At 49.2% G+C, this 22672-nt stretch overlaps 2 protein-coding genes across 4 annotated transcripts in view; both read left to right on the forward strand.

The window, feature by feature from the left end:
- The window catches only part of NCBP3 (nuclear cap binding subunit 3), a 31930-nt gene extending 19839 nt beyond the window's left edge, over positions 1 to 12091 (forward strand). Inside the window, exons 10-14 of one of the 3 annotated variants that reach the window (XM_032615550.1) lie at positions 1519 to 1813; positions 3325 to 3479; positions 4981 to 5146; positions 6273 to 6431; positions 6898 to 12091. In XM_032615550.1, the coding sequence (XP_032471441.1) occupies positions 1519 to 1813; positions 3325 to 3479; positions 4981 to 5146; positions 6273 to 6431; positions 6898 to 7006 (884 nt within the window). In that variant the 3' untranslated portion in view covers positions 7007 to 12091. Of the gene's footprint in view, positions 1 to 1518; positions 1814 to 3324; positions 3480 to 4980; positions 5147 to 6268 lie in introns of all 3 variants that reach the window. The other 2 variants (XM_032615549.1, XM_032615551.1) reach the window with 2 other exon arrangements.
- ITGAE (integrin subunit alpha E) overlaps positions 6997 to 22672 on the forward strand; it is a 69933-nt gene continuing 54257 nt past the window's right edge. The window contains exon 1 of the mRNA XM_032615537.1: positions 6997 to 7060. Coding sequence (XP_032471428.1) covers positions 7024 to 7060 — 37 coding nt within the window. The 5' untranslated portion in view covers positions 6997 to 7023. The remainder of the gene's footprint in view (positions 7061 to 22672) is intronic.

Raw genomic sequence — 22672 nt, forward strand, 5'->3', positions numbered from 1 at the left:
ATTTTCATTATGTTTTATAAAGATTTATTTATTTTGAATCTGATCTGTGAAAATCTTCTATATGCTTTGTAGAACCAGCCAAGTCAGCATACAAACACAGAATAACACGCATACACATTTATCATTGTAATAGGGACAGGGAGAGATGAAATCTCTACATTTTAATTTCATGTGAATATCCAAACTTGTATATTTGAAATCTGCAGCTTAACGCACATACTTTTCTGATACACAGTTAGGCTTTTCCAATTTCAGTTACTTTTATTTTCATTATATAATCTTTATATTCATATTAAAGAAATTAAAAAACAAATTGCCTCTAATTCTAGCACTCCAAGATTAACAACTGATTTCATTTTACATTTTTCCTTTGTCTCTTTTCACAATAAATACTGTAATAACTGTTGTGGACATATATTTTATATTCTGCTTCAAGCATTCCACTTACAAGCATTTTTCCATGACTTTTAAAGGTACATTTCATTATTCATGGCGGTTATGTTCTATAAAGTCACCGTGATCATTGAAAACCATTCAGAGACTCTAATCACACCATTTTTTTTCTTTTTTTGTGGTACGCGGGCCTCTCACTGTTGTGGCCTCTCCCGTTGCGGAGTACAGGCTCCGGATGCGCAGGCTCAGCGCCCATGGCTCACGGGCCAAGCTGCTCCACAGCATGTGGGATCTTCCCGGACCGGGGCACGAACCCGTGTCCCCTGCATCTGCAGGCATACTCTCAACCACTGCGCCACCCGGGAAGCCCTAATCACACCATTTTTGTCAACTGATCAATATATAACTTTGTTTGATGTGTCTTTCTGCTTAAAGACACCTCATTTACTACATACTGTTGATTCATTAACATTGGACTCGAGGCCAGCAGCAGTGTAACTCATGCCCGAGCAAAGCTTATCTATCTAACACACGTATTTTCTCCATACGGCTCGTCACAGCCTTATTGTGTTTAGGAACACTAGACAGCTTTGGAACTATGCTCAGAGGCTATTTTAAACAAGGAAATCACCAATAAAAGCCACAAAAGTGTTAAAAAGTAGCACTCACAGGACTGCAAAAAGGACACTTGTTTACAGTGTGAGAGATAAAACAAAAAAGATGTGGCTTTGCTTGCCCGCAGCTGGGAACATGCATGGCTGGTGCCTCAAATTTTTTGCTGCTCCTATGCATGTCCACAAATGACCACGAAAGTGCCATGGGTTTTGATTCTGGAGTGACACATACAATTGGCAAATTCACAAATACAGACTCTGTGAATAATGATGAGGGTCTGTATTTTAGATAACTTTGTAATATGGCATCAGGCTGCTCGTTCATACTTTACCTAGACATTCTTTGTTGTCGGGATCAGAATGGTAACCAGATTAGCACTATTGAACATAATGCCCCAATAAACTCTAAGGATGGGAATCCCATCTTTTAAAAAGGTCACTGATGTAGGATAGAAAATTGGATTTGTTAGTTTTAGGGCTTTTCCTAATGTTTTTTGGTTAAATTCCTTAGGACTAGTGAATGTTCCTGAGGAACCCATCGAGGAGGAGGAAGAGGAGGAGGAGGAAGAGGAGGAGCAGGACATGGATGCTGATGACAGGGTGGTGGTGGAGTACCACGAGGAGCTCCCAGCCCTCAAGCAGACCCGGGAGCGGAGCACCTCTAGGCGGTCCAGTGCCAGCAGCTCAGACTCAGATGAGATGGACTATGATCTCGAACTGAAAATGATTTCCACCCCTTCGCCAAAGAAGAGCATGAAAATGACGATGTATGCGGACGAAGTGGAATCTCAGCTGAAAAATATCAGGTAAAAATATTTTTTTCTTTTTATCAGTGCTGGCTTTTAATTTGATTTAAAAAATTACTAAGTTCTTCTTAATACCAATTACTAACTTCTTCTTAATGCCTCTTAATTTTATATCCACTTTTATGTTTTCTAATTTCAGTCCTTTGTAGAATTTGAATAAAAGCATCTGATTTTTCCTCTTAATGTACGAGAGGTGATCTTTGTTATAAAAGCTATAGACGATATAGAAAGTGAAGTCACCTGTAATCTCCTCTTCTAAGAGAACGACTGTTAGCAATTGGGTGAATTACTTTCCTGCTAGTTTTATGTGTATACATAACACATAGAGAAATTATAGATATCTTTGTACAAAAATTAAGTTATACTGTTTATCTTGTTTTGACATATGCTTTTTCCATTTAATGTAGTGTAGACATCTGCTAATTTTTCAAGTGTATGCAGTCCATTGTTTTGAAAGTGTCATTGTTTATTTAACCAATCCCTTATTGATGGAGGTTTCTGTTTTGTTTTTTTTTCCCTTGGCTGCGCCATGCGGCTCACAGGATCTTAGTTCCCCAACCAGCGATCAAACCTGGGCCCTCGGCAGTGAAAGAGCAGTGCCCTAACCACTGGGATGCCAGGGGATTCCCTGGATTTCTGTTTTCTTACTGTTGCAACAACTAGATAAATTCTAGTTACTGCATAAGTCAAGGCACGTGTTTTAAAATGTGATGTTGCTAAATTTCCTTCCAAAAAGGTTTTACTCAAATTACCACCTGTTGCCTACAGAGTTCACCAACCTTAGGTATTATCACTCTGATTTTTGCTATTCATGGACGAAAAAATACAGTTATTTTAATATGCGTTCTTTGATGACCAGTGGAGCTGAGCAGATTCCTGAGGGCAGATCGCATATGCATGGCTCAGAGAGGGCTCGAGGCTGGGGTGCTCTCTAAGAGTTCTTGATGGTGTGTTTGGGAAAAGGGAAGAAAAAACTTTTAAGCTGGTTGGTTTGTATGGCCTTGTTCACATCCTTATTTTTAGTTTTCAGAGAACTTTCCAGTGGCAAATGCTGCCGAATAATGGAACCCGTCCCCTGACATGGTGGGAGAGGTCTTTGGCAGAGACGCCTGTCCTTTAACGAAAGGGGTTGTAGACTCCGTTGTGTCTAGACTGTAGCCAGATCACAGCCTGGGTGAGCAGAGGCCTCCAGCCCTCTGCAGGCCTCTACTTAGCGTTTGTCCCAGGAAGAGGGGGCTCGCAGGTACGTGCTCTGCGATAGCTTGCAGATGCCGTGTGCGGAAACCACCCTGGAAGACTCAGGGGCCTGCTCAACCCCAAGCAGCCTCTTTACAGCAGGCTGGTCCTGGCTTTTGTAAGCAAATAATTACTGGTTTATGGTGTTGTAAGTGAATGTTGGCCATGTTAGATTGGGTTTCTTAAATTGTTTTTCCAGAGTGTATGAGATTGTTGTATGAGTGTTATCCCACAGTTCAAGTTGGTTTACTGTTCCCCCACCCCCCTTTTTAAAGGAACTCCATGAAGGCAGATACTCTATCTACAAGCAATATAAAAAACCGAATTGGTAACAAATTAACACCTGAGAAATTTGCAGATGTCCGACATTTGTTAGATGAAAAACGTCAACACACACGTCCACGGCCACCTGGCAGCAGTACTAAAACAGGTATTGTTGAGTTGTGTATCTGGGCTTCATTCTGAGTTCCAGAAAGCAAATGCAGACAGGGATAGGTTCTTGGATAAAACGCTGTCATTTACGGACCAATTTAGTAGTCCTGATTCATCACTTCTAAATTTTGGGTTAGGCATTGGCACTTTAGGACATGAAATTTAATCAGACTTTTGCAATACTCGTTTTCGATATTTTTGTCCCAAACAGTTATTTTACTCTGTATGTCATTGGTATACTTTATACATAAGGATAATAGAAATTAACTCGGGTTGTTGTATAAATGGTTAAGAGTTTGAACTGGTTAGTTTATATGTGCAAACACGCATATAGTGGGTACTTGGCCATGCCTGCTATGTGCCAGGGCTAGATGCTGGGAGTGTTAGAAGTCTTTGCAGGGGATGCAAAGTAATCATAGAACTCAGATGGAAAAACATAAGGGCACACATTCAGGTAATTCCACCTGAAGCAGAATGGAGTAAGTGCTGTGATAGGGCACTGTAAGCAGTGGGCTGTGGGAGCAGAGCGGGGAGGTGGATCTGTTGGGGGAAGATCTGTTGTGGGATGCTTCTCAGAGCATGTGGCTGTGGAGTGAGGCCTCGGAGAGGAAATAGGATCTCAGTTGGCAAACCTCATTTGTTGAGGCGGGAAGTAACATGATCTTATATCTATTTTAGAAGGTAACTTGGTGGAGGCGTAGCGTGTGACAGAGAGCTAAGTAAGTAACAAGGACCTGAACTAGATCAGGGACAGTGGAGGCAGAACTGATGACAGTGTCAGCCTTGGAGAGGAAGAAGACTCAGCGCTGGGAATTGCGGGAGGAAAGGGAGAGAAGCCAAGGGGCCCAGGCCTGAGGGGCTGAAAGATGGGGGTGCTGTCCTCAGAGAGCATAGGCAAGGTGGGTGAAAGCCCAGCACAGGGACTTGTTAATAAATGTGTTTTTGTGGTTGCTGTTATTGTGAGAAGGAGCTCAGGAGGACAGGCAGGTTTCTGGGGGGGGCGGGGCTTGGAGGAAAAACAAATACGATTTGGGACATCTTCCCTTGATCCTTTGCTTTTTGTCAGTCTCATTACAACTATTGTTCAATGTAATAGTTTATTGAGAACTTCTTACATGTTCAGAGATTGCGGCTTCTGTCCTCAGGGAGCGTGCAGTATTTCTTGTCAGCCGAAATGTTCGTAAATCATTTGCTCTGCTTGATCCTACTACAGAAAACACAAAGCGGACAATTCTGCCTCAGAAGTTCCTTTCTGGAGCAGTCAGCTAAGGTTTTTTTCCCCCTGTGAGCCCCTGGGGATTCTCATTTGAATTTTCCCAGAGAATCCAGACTCTGTAGAGGGAAGGCTCTTAAAAGCTTGGTTGTGCTGGGCCCCATGTCCAGCACGTGTCTTAAATCTCAGGGAGATTTGGTACCAGGTCCTGCAGAGATCTCAGGTTGACAGTACAGATAGCAAAGCATACGCACGTGGTCACGGTAGTACTTTTTTCTTTTTCTAGATATACGCCAGCGATTAGGAAAAAGACCACATTCTCCGGAAAAGGCTTTTAGTGGTAACCCAGTCGTTCGGAGAGAGCCCTTTTCTGATGTACATAGTAGGCTAGGTGTTCCCAGGCAAGATGTTAAAGGCCTCTACTCTGATACTCGGGAGAAGAAATCAGGTTGGTAACACTGAAAACTGATGGGGAAGGGAATTGGGTAAGAGCAGAGACAATGGGTGTAGCACAGAAATACTTTGTTAGCAGAAGGCAGGAAATAGCATATGACCAAAATAAATTACTTTTCCTCTTTCATTATAGTCATCATCATCATCATCGTCATCGTAATGGTAACAGTGTGGAAAATTTAGAAAATGGGAAAGAAAACCCACCCCTGATTCTTTCTGTTTAACACAGATACTTTTTAGTTTCATGCTATTCCAGTCTTTGCCCATATAAATATACTGTTATTTTCATATATCATCTTATCATAGGCATTTTTCCACATTGTTACAGCTCTTATAAATAAAACTTTTTTTTTTTTTTTTTTTTTGCGGTACGCGGGCCTCTCACGGTTGTGACCTCTCCCGTTGCGGAGCACAGGCTCCGGACGCGCAGGCTCAATGGCCATGGCTCACGGGCCCAGCCGCTCTGCGGCATGTGGGATCTTCCCGGACCGGGGCACGAACCCGTGTCCCCTGCATCGGCGGGCGGGCTCTCAACCACTGCGCCACCAGGGAAGCCCTTATAAATAAAACTTTTAATTGCCTTACAGAGTGTCTATCTTATGAAATTCTGTGTATTTCTCTATTGTTAACTATTAATATTTGAAAAATTAATGGAGAGTGGGCAGAATCTGAAAGTTGACAGTGTAGCAGGCCCATCAGTTTGCAGAATGTTGTAGCTGGGAAGATCTGGGAATGGCCCAGTCCTGGCAGAATGAAGTTGTCCACGGACGGGATGGTGAGTCTCACCAGGCAGGGGCAGGTGTAGTATAAGCAGCCTCCCAGGTGATTCTGATGTGCCTAGCATGGGGTAGGGTGGGGTCGGGGGGGCACATATCCCCGAGCTGAGAGAATCTCCCGTTGGGTCCAGTTGTCTCAGTCTGCAGGCAGGGGACTGCAGCCAGGGAAAGGAGAGGATCTGCCCAAGGCTGCACCATGGTTGCAGGTGCCACGGACAAGCCCCCAGCCGCCCTGCTGGCTCCACCCCCGCCCCCCGCCCCGTGCTTCCTGCATGTCAGGTGTTGCCAGTGCCCCTGTTTCTCAACATCGACTGCCAGAGCTGAAATGCCTTCTCACCCAAACAGGTAGTTTATGGAATCGCTTAGGATCTGCACCCAAGACCAAAGAAAAGAACACGAAGAAAGTGGATCACAGGGCGCCCGGCACAGAGGAAGATGACTCCGAGCTGCAGAGGGCATGGGGGGCTCTGATTAAGGAGAAAGAACAGTCTCGCCAAAAGAAGAGCCGGTTAGATAACTTACCATCTCTCCAGATTGAAGTTAGTCGGGAAAGCAGCTCTGGTTCAGAGGCAGAGTCCTGATGCCCTGGGGGCCCAAGGCAGCTGCCCTGAAGCCTGACGTTCTTTTGCAGGGTGGGGTGCACAGTAGGAACCCCCCGTGCGGGAGTTGGCGCCCCTCCCGTTCTGGCTCACGCAGTCACCCTCCGCTCTTGCTACTTCAGCAAGACATCTTAAGAATGTGACATGTTTTGAAGGGCATCTATCTAATCTTTTGCTGCAGAGTTACAGTTCTGGGCCCTCATTTCTTTTCCCACCACCCCACAAGCTTTACCCTTTGAGGAAAAGGCAGCCCTCCAGATTTTGTAGACATTTTTCTTAATATTTTTAACCTTGTGTCTTTTAAAAGAAATGTTTTACACAGTTCATCCAAAGAGCAGAGAACTGAACTTCTCACTATTGCCTTGGCCCTGACAGCTGTTACCAGCACCCTTTTCCCAAGAAAAGTCAATTCCCAGGTGCTTATTGGACAGCCTTCGAGGGGGAAGATGAGGGAAGCTGCCAGCTCACCCTTCCAGGATCCTAGTGTGGGGGCCGAATCTCATGGACCTGACCTCAGAGGTGCACCCGTGCCGCCCAGGTAGATAAGAGCCGCAGCGTCGATCGCCCTTCGTTCCTCCCTGGGGATTTCTGTTAGGGGGCCTTGTTAGCAATCAGCTTGCAGTGAAGATCAAGTTCAGTGCTGTGGGATTTTTAGGAACAAAAAACTGTGACTTTGGGGTGGATTTTTGTGCTAGGGGTGGGGTCATGGGTTAATGTTGAACAATTTTTAAGTCTGTATTATGTTTAAAAAATATTAATGATTTAAAAGTTTAAATTTTTAATTTTTATATGTGAAAATATTTCCTTTTGGCTACGAGGGAAGCTCAAGTGGTGTCTTCTTATGTGCTGTTAAATATATATTATATACTTTGGAAGAAGGCAAAGAGGGGAGCCGCATTATTTTTAAATGATCCCAACTGTATAGTCTGTCTGTTGTACATAGAGCTTAACTTGCTTTTTGGCCGCTGTAGGGAAAAAAACCCATCCACCTGAGAGGGGAACCTGTCATTTATTTTCACTTCAGAAGTGATACACTGATATTTATTCTTTCTGTCTCCAAGTTCTGGCACTTGAAGACTTTTTCAAAACTGGCAAATAAGATAATAGTTACAGAAATTTTAGTTCATTTATTTCTAAACTCCTTTCAGATTATTTTACCATGAGAAGGTGGTAGGTTATTTTGTCTTCCTGTCTGATTTTTATTTTGAAGTATTTAGTGTTGTATTCCTCTGCAGGCTTAAAAATAGTGTCTTACTTCAATTCAGTAGAGCTTAGGAGTTAAAGACAATAAAGCCTGTGTTGCTTGTGTGATGTCACAATCCCTCACCTGTCTGGAATGTTCAGCACCCAGTGCAGCTCAGGGTCTAGAGCTCTTTGCTCTGCCTGAGCTAACGGTCACATGATTAGTTGATGGCAGTGCGGTGCGGTGTAGGGCGGAATGAACGCTTTGTTTAATAAAGAAAGGTGGGGAGACTTGAGAGTTGCAACAAGAACTGTGTTGTCCATATTTTGTTGGTTAACCTGCTTTTTCCCTCCCTGTAGAAAGATGAGAGCATGTAACCATGATATGTTTCAGCTTCCTAGTGGGATTCTAGGAAAGAGCTGGTTCTGGTTTCCCTGCCAGTTGAGACCTGAGGTTTCTGAGGTTTCTCAACTCTTTGCCCATGAAGCACACAGCTGGGAACCAGGTTCTTGAGGAGGGGCCAGGGTCTGGGCGGTTGGTCAAGTGAGAAGTGCAGGGGCTGTAGAGTCAGAGACGCCGACCCCTGGCTCTGCTCCGTGGGCCTGAGCCTCAGTTTCCCCTTCTAGCAAATGAATGGGCTGGTACCAGAGCCGCTGGCTTCGTTGGTGCGTCTTAATGATGTTTTGCTGTCTCAGAGCAGTGGCTGCAGCGGGCTGGCCAGCACCAGTGTCTGTGGCAGGTGCGGGGAGGGTCAAGGAGACAACTGAGGGTGTGCATGAGGTTGTGGACGGGACTACCCCCACCCCACTCCAGTCTCTGGGCCATTAGTGAGACAAAGAGGTCCCCGTGGTCAGGGTCCCCACTGACATGCTCTCTGCAGTGTTCAGAAAACTCCCCTTCTCAGACTTTCCCTTGTGTTTCCCAGTCATGACCCTTTCCCACCAGTAGTTCAGGCCCACTTGTCCCATGGCCTTTCAGCCCTCACCAGTCTTTTGCTAGGGATCAAGGAAGGCTTTCAGGAGGGGCGGTGGTGTGTAGTTAAAACTGTTGTGACCAAGAAAAATGCCTACTTCAGCAGCCTTGCAGTTCTCACAACCACGCACAGCCCAGAAAATTACCTTTAAAGACGATAAGTTTTATTTCCCAAAGTTACTGGCCTTGGCCTCTCACTCTCCAGCCCACTCGAGCACTCGGATCTTGCAGCGTCTTGCGAGTGTTCTGGAAGCCCAGGCCCTTTCCTGGGAGTTGGGGAGCAAAGGTGGACAGTCGGTTTAGTCTTCACACATATGAGATTTTAGATACGTTTTGCTGCTTGATAATAATTACAGATACCTCATTTCTGTTTTCCACTCTCCACCTTGGGAGAGGTGCCAACTACCCAGGAGAGCTTGTGGAGCCCAGCACACAATGGAACCCCTCCTCCCCTGGCCTCCTCTAGCCTGACCCCATGAGTCCCTCGCCTTAGGTCAGAAACTGTCTTCTCCCACTCCATCCCTGCAGCAGCCTCTTTACTGGTTCCTCTCCCCTGTCTCTCCTTCTCCATTCTGCACACTGCAGCTGGGATGAACTTTCAGTGTTGCTAGCAGCTTCACTGAGGTGTAATTCACATGGCATACAGTTCACCCATTTAAAGTGTACATTTCCGTGGCTCCTTGTATATCCACGGAGTTGTGCATCCATTGCCATAATCAATGTTAGAATATTTTCATCATCAAAAAGAAACCCTGTACCCATTCGCAGTACCCCATTCCCTGTTCCCCACTGGCAACCACTAACTACTTTTTGTGTCTATGGATTTATCTGTTCTGAACATTTCATATAAATGGAAATCCTACACTTTGTGGCTGTTTGTGACTGGTTTCTTTAACTAAACATACTTTTGAGGTTCATCCATGTTGTAATATATATCAGTACTTCGTTTCTTTCTATTGCTGAGTAATGTTCCATCGTATGGATATACCATATTTTGTTTAGCCATTCATCAGTTGATGGACCGGTGGGTTGTTTCTACTTTTTGGCTGTTACGAATAAGGCTGCTGTGAAAATTCATGTACAAGTTTTTACATGGACATATGTTTTCATTACTCTTGGGTTATATACCTAGGAGTGGAATTGCTGGGTCCTCTGGTATCTCTATCTTTAACCTTTGAAGAGCTGCCAGACCGTTTTTCCAAGTGGCTGCATCATTTTCCATTCCCCCCAGCAACGTATGAGGGTTCCAGTTTTTCCACATCTTTGTCAAGACTTGTTATGTTTCGATGTGAATTGGTATCTCATTATGGTTTTGATTTGCATTTCCTTGATGACTAATGATGTTGGGCATCTTTTCATGTGCTTCAGGATGAACATTCTTACGAAGGTCATTCCTATTACTCCTCTGCCTAAAAGCATCACCATTGCCGATGGGATAAATTCTGAACTCGTTTGACAGCTCACGAGGCTGGTCAAGATCTAGCCTCTGGCAGTATCTCTAGCCTCTTCTCCCCATCCTCCCCGACCTTCTGCCTGCTGGTTTCCTGGAGGCATCTTGATCTCACCAGCCTCCCAGACTTTGCTCAGTGCTGTTCCTCCCCCCAGTGACCCCCTGGTCCTCTCCTCATCCCACTTAAGCTTTGCCTTCTCCTCTCCCTCATCCTCAAGGACTTACAAACCTCTCCAGGAAGCTACCTGCAACTTCCAGAGCAAGGTTATTGGCCCTGTTACGTGTCCCGTGGTACTGCCACGAAGGAGTCTTGTTACATTCCAGGGTTAGGTTATAAAGTCATGCCTAGGATAAAAATTGAGTGTAATCAAAACTCCTTTCAGACACCTTGAGGAAGGCGCCATGTTGAAGACCATTCTCGCAGGGTGCAGTGCGGCTGGTTCCTGCCTGTGCAGGAATAGGTCACAGTTTCTTTCGCTGAGCACCAGGAGAAGTGGTTAGCCTGCAAATAGGGCCGTGTTATGCAAGCAACACTTATTTGTAGGTGTTAGACTCACACTCAGGCGAGCAGTTCGCTTTTGAAGAGGCTCTTGGGAACTGAGACAGGCCATGGGAGCAGCAGGGGCACAAGCTCACCTCTGGCCCTCCCGCCTGTCTGCTCAGGGAGCGGAGTGGCAGATGGAATGGCCCAAATGACTTAAAACTGTTTTCCTTGACTTTTTTTTTTCCTAATTTTTTCAGACAAATACCATAATGTTTGCCTAAGTGAAATATGTATGTAATGCCAAATCTCTGTACCCCCTCAAGCCAGCACACCGGTACACTGGATCGCAGTTCCGTCTTCCTACTTTGTCTTCTTGTTAGACTGTGAGCTCCGTGAGAGCAGGGCCACATCTGGCTTGGTCATGGGCTTCCCCAGTCCGAGTGCCGTGCCTGGCACCTGGCAGATCCCCTGTACACATAGCTGGATGTGTGAATTCCCCAGCTGCTGGAGCAGCTCCATTCTCTGAAGCCCCGGCATCCTCTTACAGGCTAGTCCTCGTGGTTCTGCCTTGTACACACAACACTTTATTTTCATGTTTTGTTTTCCCTGCTAGCAGCCCCTGTGAGCAGGCTTCTTCATGTTGTTATCTCTGTTCTTCCTACCAGGCCAGTCCAGAGTAAATGGTGCCTAAAAAGTGTTTGGCAAATGAATGAATTGTGGGAACCCAACCCAGCTCTGGCACCTTTGTCTGCAGGCTAGTCTGCTTCTAGCGGAGACTACCACATTCAAAAAAGAGGAAGGTTGTTCACAAGTGCATAAATCGCGCTTGCATAAGAAAGAATCTCATTAAGTAGACCTCCATGAAGTTCAAATTTTGATGATCTGGCTATATCTGAGCTGAAGCTTACCTGGCTTTGTAAAGAATTTGCTAGAGAGTCATGTAGATAATCCAGAATATTTTTTAGAAAGCATTCATCTGCACCCAGGAGACCAAGAAAGGAAGCCTGCGGGTGGATCAGAGGCCCCAAAGAGAGACTGCTGGGCCGATTCTTAGCATCTGATCCAATTGGTGAGGAAGTGACAGCAGCCCAAAGAAGACACAAAGAAACAACTCGTTCCTGGCAACAACTCTTTTGCCTAAAGTAGGCTTCCCACTGTCGCGCGGAGCAGTTTTAAAGTTACGGTGAAATGCTAACAGGCAATTTGGATTAAAGTTAACAGCAAATGACGGCTTCACAGGTTAATTAATTGCTGCACAAATAAGTTGATGTACAAGTATTTGCTTTTAAATCTTACACAATAAGAAGTAAATTAGAAGTCAAACCATTTTTTTCTTTGAAGAACTAAAAGGACAGAATGTCTTTGATGAACTTGGGAACAGCATACTGGCTTCAAGGCAGACTGTTGTTGTGTAGTCTGGCCAATAATAATGTAGAACTTTTCTTACATGTTTATAAAATAAATCTTAGAAGAAAAATAATCCTGTAGCCTTTTTAAAAACAATGAAATTCTATGAACGTTTCACAGAACTTGGATGTTCCTGGGAGCGGTCAGGGAAATGCTGGCTCAGAAGCTTATTGCAAATAGTGGTGAGGCATTGCAGTGGGCTTTTGCTCTGCTATAAATACAACTCTAGGGTATGGGTGGTCTTTAACCCACCAAAGTCAGCACCCGGGGTTCTTACCTGGTTTTGTTGGAGCAATTCCAGAGGCCCCCTCTGGATGACAGAGTCTTCAGTAGTTGAGATTTTGTTACCTCAGACTGTGTCACCCCTGCCTCGGGACCAGTGTTGGTTAGAGCAAGGGACCACACCATCGACAGGAGAGGTGATGAGGCCTTCCCGTCCCTCCCTGGGGCTGTCATGTGTTTAATGCGTCACCTCTTAGTGGCAAGAGTTCGTCAGAGGGCCCGTGAGCAGGAGACGGCACTGTTTTGCTCAGGTAGAATGTCTTTTGTGGGGGGGGGGGTCAAATGGGGTGACGGCTGGGGCTGGGCCCGCAGCCTTGGGGACTCGTTCTATCTCATCTGCAGACTTGAAAAAACCCAAACGAGTCCCTTCGCTTCTTGGGACCTCAGCGTCCCTGCCTGTCAGATGAAGGGCTCAGGTGGGATGACCTCCAGGTTTCCTTCTAGTGCTAATGTCAGTTCTAGGATCTTTGCTGAGGTTTCCCAAGGAGCATCAGGAGTGTAAGTTGGACGGGAAGGAGTTGGGGGCAAGCAAGAGGCCTAAGCCCTTGCACCCTTGGTTCCATGAGCCGGTGCGACACCCCCGCTCCAGCCCTCCGTTATGAAAGGAGAAGGAGATCCTCTCCCTTGCTCCCTTCCCCGCTTGGCCCCCCTTCCCCAGTGCACACACACACCATTCTGTGTTTTACTTGGGAGATTTTTTAGGAGGTAGCCCAGTGTCTTAATCAGCTCAAGCTGCTATAACAAAATACCATGGACTGGGTGGCTTAAATAACAGAAACTTATTTTCTCACGGTCTAAAAGTAGAAGTCCAGGATCAGGGTGCTAGTAGTTGGGTTCGCACGAGGCCTCTCTTCCTGGCTTGCAGACAGCATCTCACTGTGTGCTCACATGGCCTTTCCTTGGTGCGTGTACTTGGAGAGAGAGATGTCTCTTCTTCTTCTCAAGCCACCAAGCCTATTGGATTAGGGCCCTACCTTTTTTTTTTTTTTTTAATTTTATTTATTTTTGTCTGCATTAGGTCTTCATTGCTGTTCGCGAGCTTTCTCTAGTTGCGGAGAGCGGGGGCTACTCTTCGTTGCGGTGCGCGGGCTTCTCGTTGCGGTGGCTTCTCTTGTTGCGGAGCACGGGCTCTAGGCGCATGGCTTCAGTAGTTGTGGCTCGCAGGCTCAGTAGTCGTGGCTTGTGGGCTCTAGAGTGCAGGCTCCATAGTTGTGGTGCATGGGCTTAGTTGCTCCATGGCATGTGGGTTCTTCCCCGACCAGGGCTCGAACCCGTGTCCCCTGCACTGGCAGACAGATTCTTATTCAGTGTGCCACCAGGGAAGTCCTGGGCCCTACCTTTTTGATCTTAATTATCTGCTAAAGGCTCTATCTCCAAATGTAGTCACATTGGGGGTTATGGCGTCAACATATGAATTTGGGGAGGGGGGCACAGTTCAGTCCATGGCACCCAGTAATGCAAGGGTCCCAGTGTGTGTTTGTGGAATGAGGTCACTGCTTTTTAAAAGCTCACAGACTGGGAGGGATTTTGATCCATGGGTCTGAAGGCAGTAGGGTTTGTAGTTCAGAGTCCTGGTTCTGGAGGAAACAGACCCATTTGACTGAGTCCACCTCGGCCACTTACTAGCCCTACGGCCTTGGGCAGATTACTTAACCTCTGTCTCTGAGCCAGCATCCCCATCTGCAAAATCGGGGTAACCAAGTACGGTGGCTGTGAGGGTCAGACGAGGGCTTGCGCGGAAGCCCTTGGCACTGAGTCTGCGTCCCCTCCTGACGCTCAGTCAATGCGAGTGATTACCACTGCTTTTCAGTCTTCCCGGAGCCCCTTTGCCAGCTCTGTCCTCTGCTGCAGTCCCTTGTCTAGTCTCAGTAACATCCTCACTCTTCCAAACGCCCTCCTCCCAGCCTCCTAGGACTCAGAAGGCAAGTGGGTAATTAGAAATATTTCCTGTGTCTGGGGGCGATGAGGCAGGCCTGTGGGGACAGCCCCCATCCCCTGGTGAGTTGTGCTCTCCACTCACTCTCCAGACAAAGCAGTTGGTCCTTTCACCTCAGGCTGAACATGTGTCCTCCATCCCCTAACTTTTAAAACTGTTTATTGTGAATTAATTTAACAATTACAGAATAGTTTCGAGGGTAGAACAAGGAACATTTTGCCACATTTCATTATTCATTCTTTTCTTCCTCCCCTCCCTCCCCCCTCACCCCCTTGTCCCCCACCAGCCACGAACTGTTTGAGAATTACCTGCCTACATCGCGTCCCTTTACTCCCTAAATGTAATACTTTAGTGTACATTTTCTAAGAACAAGGACATTCTCTCATATGACCAGAGTATTGTTATCAAATTCAGGAAATGTATAATTTTAATCAGTACAATAGTACCTAATCCACGGTTCATGCTTCAATTTTGCCAACTGTCCCAATAATGTTCTTTTCTGGTCTAGGATACAATCCAGGATCACACACTACAGTTAATATCCTGTCTTTAGTCTCTTATAATGTGGAGCAATTCCTTTGCCTTTCTTTGTCTTTTATGATGTTGACGTTTTTGAAGTGTTCAGTCCGGTCATGTTGTAGAATTCCCTCAAGTTGGTCCCTTACCATTTGTTTAAAGTAAAATGAGTTAAGAAGCCATTTTCACATTGCTTTTGGATGTAGCTACTGAATGCCCAGCCTTGCATTAGGCTCTGTGAACCGGGAGCATTATATAGCCTGGCTCTGACTTAGGACCTTAAGTCTGGGTTTGTGGGGACAGCAGTTACTGTCAGAAGGGCTTGAAGGGCCCCTGCGTGCTCGTGATTAGCGGTCAGCTGTGCCGGCACCAGCAAGCTTGGAAAATACATCTCGGATGGATGCAGGATGAGTCAGCATTCTGCAAGTCTCCAAAGATGCAGAAAATGGCCCTGCACCTGTTCCAGCATCCACTCATCAACTTTGCCTGGCCTCCAGAGATGTCCTAAAGTTCACACTCCAAACCAAAGTCCTGTTTTCTCTCAGAAACCTCCAGCAGGCTGCAGTCGTGGGTTCCAGCCTGTCCTTACTGCTGCTCTGCTCTGCGGCCTGGGTCTGTTCTCTCCCGCTCTGGGCCAGTGGTGGGAGGGGAGCCCCTCCTTGCTCTGCCAAGTGCCCCTGGCACTGGGAACAGGGAGGGAAAGAGTCACTGAGCCCTGAGTGTGGGAAGACAGCCAGCACCCTGGCCTGTGACGAGGTTAAGCCAACTTGGGGTGATCTTCGTCGTGATCTGGCAGACAACTCATCAGACCTGGAGCTTTGCTTTTTCATCTGTTTAACTTCTCTGTTGGATGGTATGTACTGTGAAAAACAGTGAATCGTAATCTCTATTCAAACAACCGCGTAACATCAGGGAACTATCGTGCTAGTTGGAGGTATTTTGTCAGACCAAAGCAAACAATGCAAGAATGTTATAAGTGACATCAGTCTTTACAGAACTTTGGCCAAGCAGGCTTTCCCTGTGAGAAACAAGATAAAATTGATTTTCATCTAGTCATTAAGTCATCACCATTGTCTGCTGTGTTTTAACACTTATATTAACACTTCAAAGTGCTCTCCCTGGAGATGCAGGCATTCATGTGAGAGAGACATAGAGTCCCCTGCCTTTTTGGTTGTAAATTAATTAAAATTAAATAAAATTGAAAATTCAGTTCCTCAGTGACTGGTGACATTTCAAGGGCTCAGTAGCCACATGTGGCTAGGGGCTCCCATGTTGGACCGTGCGGCTCTAGACCCTCATCGCCGAGTTCTGTTGGACAGCGCTGCTCTGCACGGCCAACAGTCTGGGAAGTAGAGGTGCGGGAGAGACTTCCTTCTGCGACAGACGTGGTCACACAGGGAAAATTGGACAGATCGTGAAGTTGGCATTTAAGTATGACTGCAGGCTGTTGGCAGTGTGTCCTCTGGGCTGCTGGGTTGGATCAAAGGTGTGCTGAAAGATGCATGGAGTGTCACTTCTTCCGTTGTTCTGGTAGCCCAGAGCTCTGTTAGGTTAGTTCCATATCATGGGCTGTAGTCAGGTGTTAAAGAGAATGCAGCCAAAGCTGCACTGAGGCAGCGATTCAGGCAGCTCGTGGGTCTTTCCACTCACCTGACCCTCTGCAGTCTCAGGGCCTGGCGTGCGCAGCCGAGTGTCGGAGCCCCGAGCTGTGAGGGTGCTTTCTGTAGGAAGGACCCCGGGCCAGGCGCTGGGGTGAGGTGTGTAGTGGCAGGTTCCGGGGCAGGGCATGGGGCTGGGACCCACCCACGTGGGTGATAAACAACGGCTGGATTAATACTGCTCCTGCACCTCACACATGTGCTGCTGAGATCGTCCAGCCCTGTTCCCGGGCCAGACCTCGGCTCACTGTTCCACCAAAGTGTGGGTGATGGGGCAGGGCTGGCTGGTGTCTCTGAGCTCCCAGGACCCAGCCCACAACTGCTGAGGAAGCCACGCAGCCAGCCGTGTACAAGTGAAGCGTCTGTGTCTACTTGAAAGTGCCTGCCTGCCTGTGGTCCTTGCCTGTGTGTGCGCCTCTGTCCCCGCCTCCTGGCTGCCCGAGCCCTGGAGCTGCGGAGGGAAGCTGAGCAAGTCGAGGCCCACGCCGCTGCCTCTGCTCCAGCTAGGATGTGGCTCTTCCACACTCTGCTCTGCGTGACCAGTAAGTCAGCCTCACCCCCTGCCCCGAGGGGCTGCACAGCCTGTCCATCTGCGTGTCTCTGGTGGGGCTCAGAGCCTGAGGGCAGAGAAAGTCTGGGGACTCCCCCTGGAAGCCCGTCTTGCTCCGTGGGTCAGACCCCCAGGTAGGAAGGACCTCTGAGGCTCTGTTGGCTGCCGACAGCGTGTGGCTTTGGACTCCAGGGCTCTGCCTCCTGTTCCTCCCGCCAGCTCCCCTCCCCATGCAGGCCCTCTCCCCTGGAACCCACTCCAGGCAGCCCCTCAGGTCTGTGCCAAGCTTGTCCCCAGAGTGTGGAGGCTGGTGCGGCCCACCCGCCCAGCGGAGCCCCCCGGTTTAGCTGAGGAGGGTGAGGACCCCGTGCGCAGGTGAGCACTGATGAGAGACCGTGCGGCGAACGCGTGGGGGGAGCCTGCTTCCTGTTCCTGACGTTAGGGCCCCTGAGAGAACCTGTATGGGGGAGGGGACACTCCCTCTCCACTGCTTGGGGTCCCATATGGCCTTTAAAACTCCTCTGGAAAACCCCTTGGGGCAAGCCAAGCCAGGAGCCTGCACCTAGCCACTAGGCCCCAGGGATGAGAATAAGCGTGGTCAGCGAGCCCCTGGGCACTGCTCAGATCCAGCCTGAGGCGAGGGTGGTCCTGTGTAGTGATCTGGCAGGCTTCCCGGGGGCCTCCTGCGCTGGCCAGGAGCTGGTCAGAAGAATGAGACTGGACATCAGGCAGGTGTAGCTTCAGGGCTGCTGGGAGCCTGAGTTCTCCCCAAGGATGGGTGGGGGCTAGCTAGTGAACGCCAGACAGTGGCTGAGAGCTGAGGCCAGGCTGGGAGGGGGCTCAGAATTAGCACCCACCATGGGGCCAGATCACCCAAGAGGCAGGCCAAACGTGCATGGGGCACGAGCAAAGCATACATTTTTGGATACCTTTTAATATTTGATATTTTAAAAACATCAAAAGAGTCATCGTGGAAAGATCAAAACTTTGTTGAACTTCCTTTTCCTTATTTTACAGTTTAGACTTCCCTTTACTTTCAGTTACATATGGTGTGTGGAGAAGGTCTCAATGCTTTTTATGGTTTATGGCTTTGATCCCCCATCACCAAGTGTGTCCATACCCTGGTCCACCCCATCCCAGTAGAGAGGAGGTGACTGAGGCCCAGAGAGGGGTAATGACTGGCCATAGTTACAAGCAAGTACTAGTAGAAGCGGGGCTCAAGCCCAAGCCTCTGCCTGCCTCCCAGCTCTAGAATACCCCATGGCCTGGGACACTAACCCTGGTGTCACTCTGGTCTCCTGCTTGTCTCTGTCTCCTGTGGCCTCTGGAAAGACCATCTATCACCCCAGCACCTTTTTCAGCAATGTCAATCCAGATGACATTTATCAAACCCCTTCTGAGGCTAAGGCACTCCCCAGGCTGACCGACAGCAGAGAGCAAGATGGAGCAGACTTGCAATGAAATCACTTACCCCGCTTGGCTATGCTATGGGCTGGGGGTAAGATCAGGGCCCCAGCAGCGCCAGTCTGAGTGGGAGAAATGAAACTGTGACAGTTCTTCTCCAAGCTGTGAGGTCCTGAGATTTAGGGATGGACCAATCATGAAGAGCTTCCTGGAGGAAGTGAGATTGGCGCTGAGTCTTAAGGGCTGGAGAGAGTCTGAGAAAGTGACAAGGAGATGCCAGGGAGGGTGGAGGAACCCCTCAGACGGTGACCCCACGCCCAGGGCCCTGCATCCTGTGCCTGGCTGCACCTCCCTAGGCTGGAGAGAATCCAAACCGTTCCTGGCCTGACCTTCCACCCTTCCCAAGCACCCACTGTGGTGATGCCCACTTCTCATCAGTGTGAGCAGATGAGATAACATCAGTTGTCTGAGACAGTCAGATGTAGACACAAACACACTGAAACCCCGGAGCTGCCCATCTCGTCCTGCTACCATGCAGCCTGCTGTTCTGAGGTCAGTCTTCACCCTGACTCATTCTGTGACCACAGCCACTCACTTCTCCCCCCAGGGTCTCAGAGGTTGCATTTACATCGCTCGTGTGAGGAAGGGAACTGTGCTAGTGGCCTGTAAAACCTTACAATGGTACACGAGCCAGCAGTCCAGGGCCGGCTCTGCTGTTGCACCAACTTCAGGCTGGGGCCTGGGGCCCTGCTGCGTCCTGCTGGGGGAGTGGGGAGGTGTCAGACCTGCCTCTGCCCGGGGCACAACCCCAGACCTGAGTGCAAGTGTGTGATGGGAAACCTTGGCCATTGAGGATGGGGGACTGTAGTGTCCACGGTGGCCCTGAGGATGGAGGAGGTGCTTAGCAAGTGCAGACAGGTGGTGCGGGGTGAGAGGGAGGCTTTCTGTGCAGGAGAAACAGTATGGACAGAGACCCGGGTGTGAGGAGTGTGTTTAAGGAGACACAGGGTGAGGTTTGAGTGGGAACAGAAGGCTGTCTGCTCTGACGCTGCCTGCGCCCCACAACCAGGACACGCTGGGCCCTAGTGGGGAGCAGGCCACACACACACAATAACCCTGACCCTCTGTCCCCAGCCAGAGGGCCCACTGAGAGTGCCTTCAGCTGACACACAGGGGATGGGGAAAGGGCATCCCAGGCAGAGGTAAGACAAGCACAGTGTTCGTGGGCCAGCCGGGTGTGGAGAGCGGTCCACGCAGGAGCCAGACGCCTCCGACCTTCTCTGGGAGGCTGGCTTGGGGAGTAGCTGGGGGCCATGCGGGTGGTCAGGGTGCTGGTGGAGAGTGTGGGGGCCCTAGAGTGCCAGGCTGAGGGAGCTCGGGCCACACCCTGAGGGCAGTGGGAAGGCCAGCAGGCCCCTAGCCTGGAGGTGACAACGGGACGTGCCTGTGGTGTAGAAGGCAGAGTCCTGGAGAAAGGGGAGGCAGACAGGCCCGTGAGGAGCCGCTGCTGAGGTCCCATCCAGGGGGGTTGGGGCAGGAGGGCATGGGGAGGGAGAGACACTTACGAGAAATGTTTAGGAGGAAGAAGCACTTTAGCACAGAGCACAACACTGTCTGCTCTAGACCATGGTTATTAGGTAGCCTGTGAAGGGGGCCAGGGTGGGGGACCGAGGTATGAGGTTTGGGGCTGAGACGATGAGGCTCAACATGGAAGACCCAGGCGGGTGGGTGGAGGGTGAGCTGCCCCACGGGACAGGCGGCCTGCAGACCTTTCTGGGTGCTCTGGACTGGGCGTCAGGAAGGCTGAATCTAGTCCTAGCTCTATGGCCCAGCGCCTTGTATACGTGCGGGCAAACCATTCCCTGCCCTGCATCCACCCCTCCGGGTTCAGTTTGCTAAACGGAGAACAGTACTGTGAGAATGTGTATTTAAACTGCCTGGTGTGATGGGGGAGATAGGGGGTGGGTGCAGGCAGTGGTGGCTGACAGGATGGAGGGGACTCTGACTCAGCGGGCCTGTGTGGCCGGGACAGCTTGGAGAGGTGGCCCTGTGGGCGCTGTGGTGACAGGCTCCGGTTCAGCCAGGCTCTCACCACTAGCAGCCCAAGAAGGGGCCTTGAGCTGGCGGGCAAGGCTGTCAGAGAACGTGGCAGGCCTCCCTGGTGGTTATGGCACTGACATTAGCACCCACATACTGAGCCTGCAAGATGTCAGATGCTGCGCCCGGCCTTGCCCCACTAGTCTGCACGGTCCCACGTCACAGATGGGGAGACTGGGGTGAAGTGACAAGCCCAAGGTCCTTCGGGGACTCCGTGGCAGAGCGAGGATTTGAACTCAGGACTGTCTCCCTCCTGGGCTCATGCTCTCTTCTCTGAGTCGAAGTGGGAAGTGGGAAGAGAGGGGGTCCCCTGATGGAGGCACAGCCCGAGCAGAGGGACCACGGCAGGGGCCTGGGGGAAGTCTGCCCCAGCAAGGCGGCCCACGCCTGGTGGACCCCAGGCACTGGCTGGCTTTGTGGGAAAGCTCAGCGGACCCGGTGACACTCCTGAACACACACACACACATAAATATGTTCTTACTGACCTAATTATCAGCTCGATAACCCAGAGCTCTGCCCCAGCTCTGAGCTGCTGGCACGACAGGGAGCCAGGTCTCTGTTTACAACATACCCCCCCACCACCACCACAGTGCCTCCAGCTTTTATTAAAGGCTTTAGAAATAGGCAGACCTGGGCCCCAGACACAAATTACAATTTGCTGATGGGCCATGAGCAATCACCTGACCTCTCTGAGCCTCAGCACCTGAGTGTGGTACCTGGAAGACAGCAGGTGGTCAAGGAAGGTGGCTGTAATGGTCTCTCTGCTTATCTCCTCCCCTTTCCCACCCCTCAAGAATCTTGCACCAAGATCCCACCGTTGAACAAGGCAACATGGGGATGTGGGGGGTGGGGTAGGGGATGAGGAATCTCTGTCCCTCTTTGATGTTTCCAGGACACTTCATCTGGGCCTGGCACTCTGCTGAACGGGACTCAGTGGTTGGGGGTGTGTCATGGGTGACTCAAATCAGATTACAGTTTTGGGGAGACAGACTTTATCACAGACACGATTTAGTCAGAGCCAGACAGAGACCTCACAGGATGCCGAGGGAGCTCAGGGACCACTGGGGTACTCTGGCTGAGAATCTGGATTGGCTCCTGGGGCAGGGCCCCAAAGGATGGGGTAGAGGTGGGAGAGTGATGAGGAAGGCACATTGGGCAGAGGGAACCGCTTGTGCAAAGGCCCTGCGGCGGGTGGTATGCAGATGGTGTTCAGGAAGTGGGGTGTTGAGCCAGAGAGCAGAGCTGGCAGAGGGGACACTGGGCTGGGCAGGGAGGTACCATGGATGCCGGGGGAGGAGGCTGGACTTACCACAGGGGTTTCAATTCATGTCTCTTAAGTCACACAGATGGTAAAAAGGGGAAAGAATGCCTTCCAGTCACCCCTTGTAAGAAGTGGGTAGTTCTACCTTTTTAGTTTTTTTGACCTGCCCCATTATTTTAAAACAAGTTTTATTTTAGCACATGGTGTATTTTTATGAGTCACCACCAATCATTCCGGGCAAGGCAGAGGTATAAAGGGAAAGGAATAAAGTACAGATGTCTATTTTGTGCCAGGCTTGGGGAAGGGGACTGGGAATTGAGAGGAGAGAGTGGACACTACCCTCTCACAGGGTGCCTGCTCCTTCAGCCTTTGGAAGGTTGGGTTTTTTTTTTTTTAATGTTTTATTTATTTCAGCTGCACAGGGTCTTAGTTGCGGCACGCAGGATCTTTTAGTTGCAGCATGTGGGCTCTTAGTTGTGGCATGTATGTGGGTTGTAGTTCCCGACCAGGGATCGAGCCCAGGCCCCCTGCATTGGGAGCGCAGAGTCTTACACCCTGGATCACCAGGGAAGTCCCTGGAAGGTTGGTTTTTAACAAAGTTTTAAGCATGTACAAAACTAAAGCAAATAACATTAATAAACCCAATATACCCATCACCCAGATGACACAGCTATCAAGATCTTGCCGCGCTTGCTGCATTTATGTGTTTCACTGTCCCTTTTTGTTTCCTTTGCCAAAGTATTTTGAAGCCTTGCTGCTCACAGTTTGGTCTGGGGACCAACAGCAGCTTGGCATCACTTAGCGGCTGTCAGACTAGGATCTTAGCACCACTCCCTGACCTACCGAATCAGAATCTGCATTTTTTTTTTTTTTTTTTTTTTGTTTTTTTGCGGTACGCGGGCCTCTCGCTGTTGTGGCCTCTCCCGTTGCGGAGCACAGGCTCCGGACGC

This window comes from Phocoena sinus, chromosome 20 (genome assembly GCF_008692025.1).
Source record: "Phocoena sinus isolate mPhoSin1 chromosome 20, mPhoSin1.pri, whole genome shotgun sequence".
Classification (NCBI taxonomy): Eukaryota; Metazoa; Chordata; class Mammalia; order Artiodactyla; family Phocoenidae; genus Phocoena; species Phocoena sinus.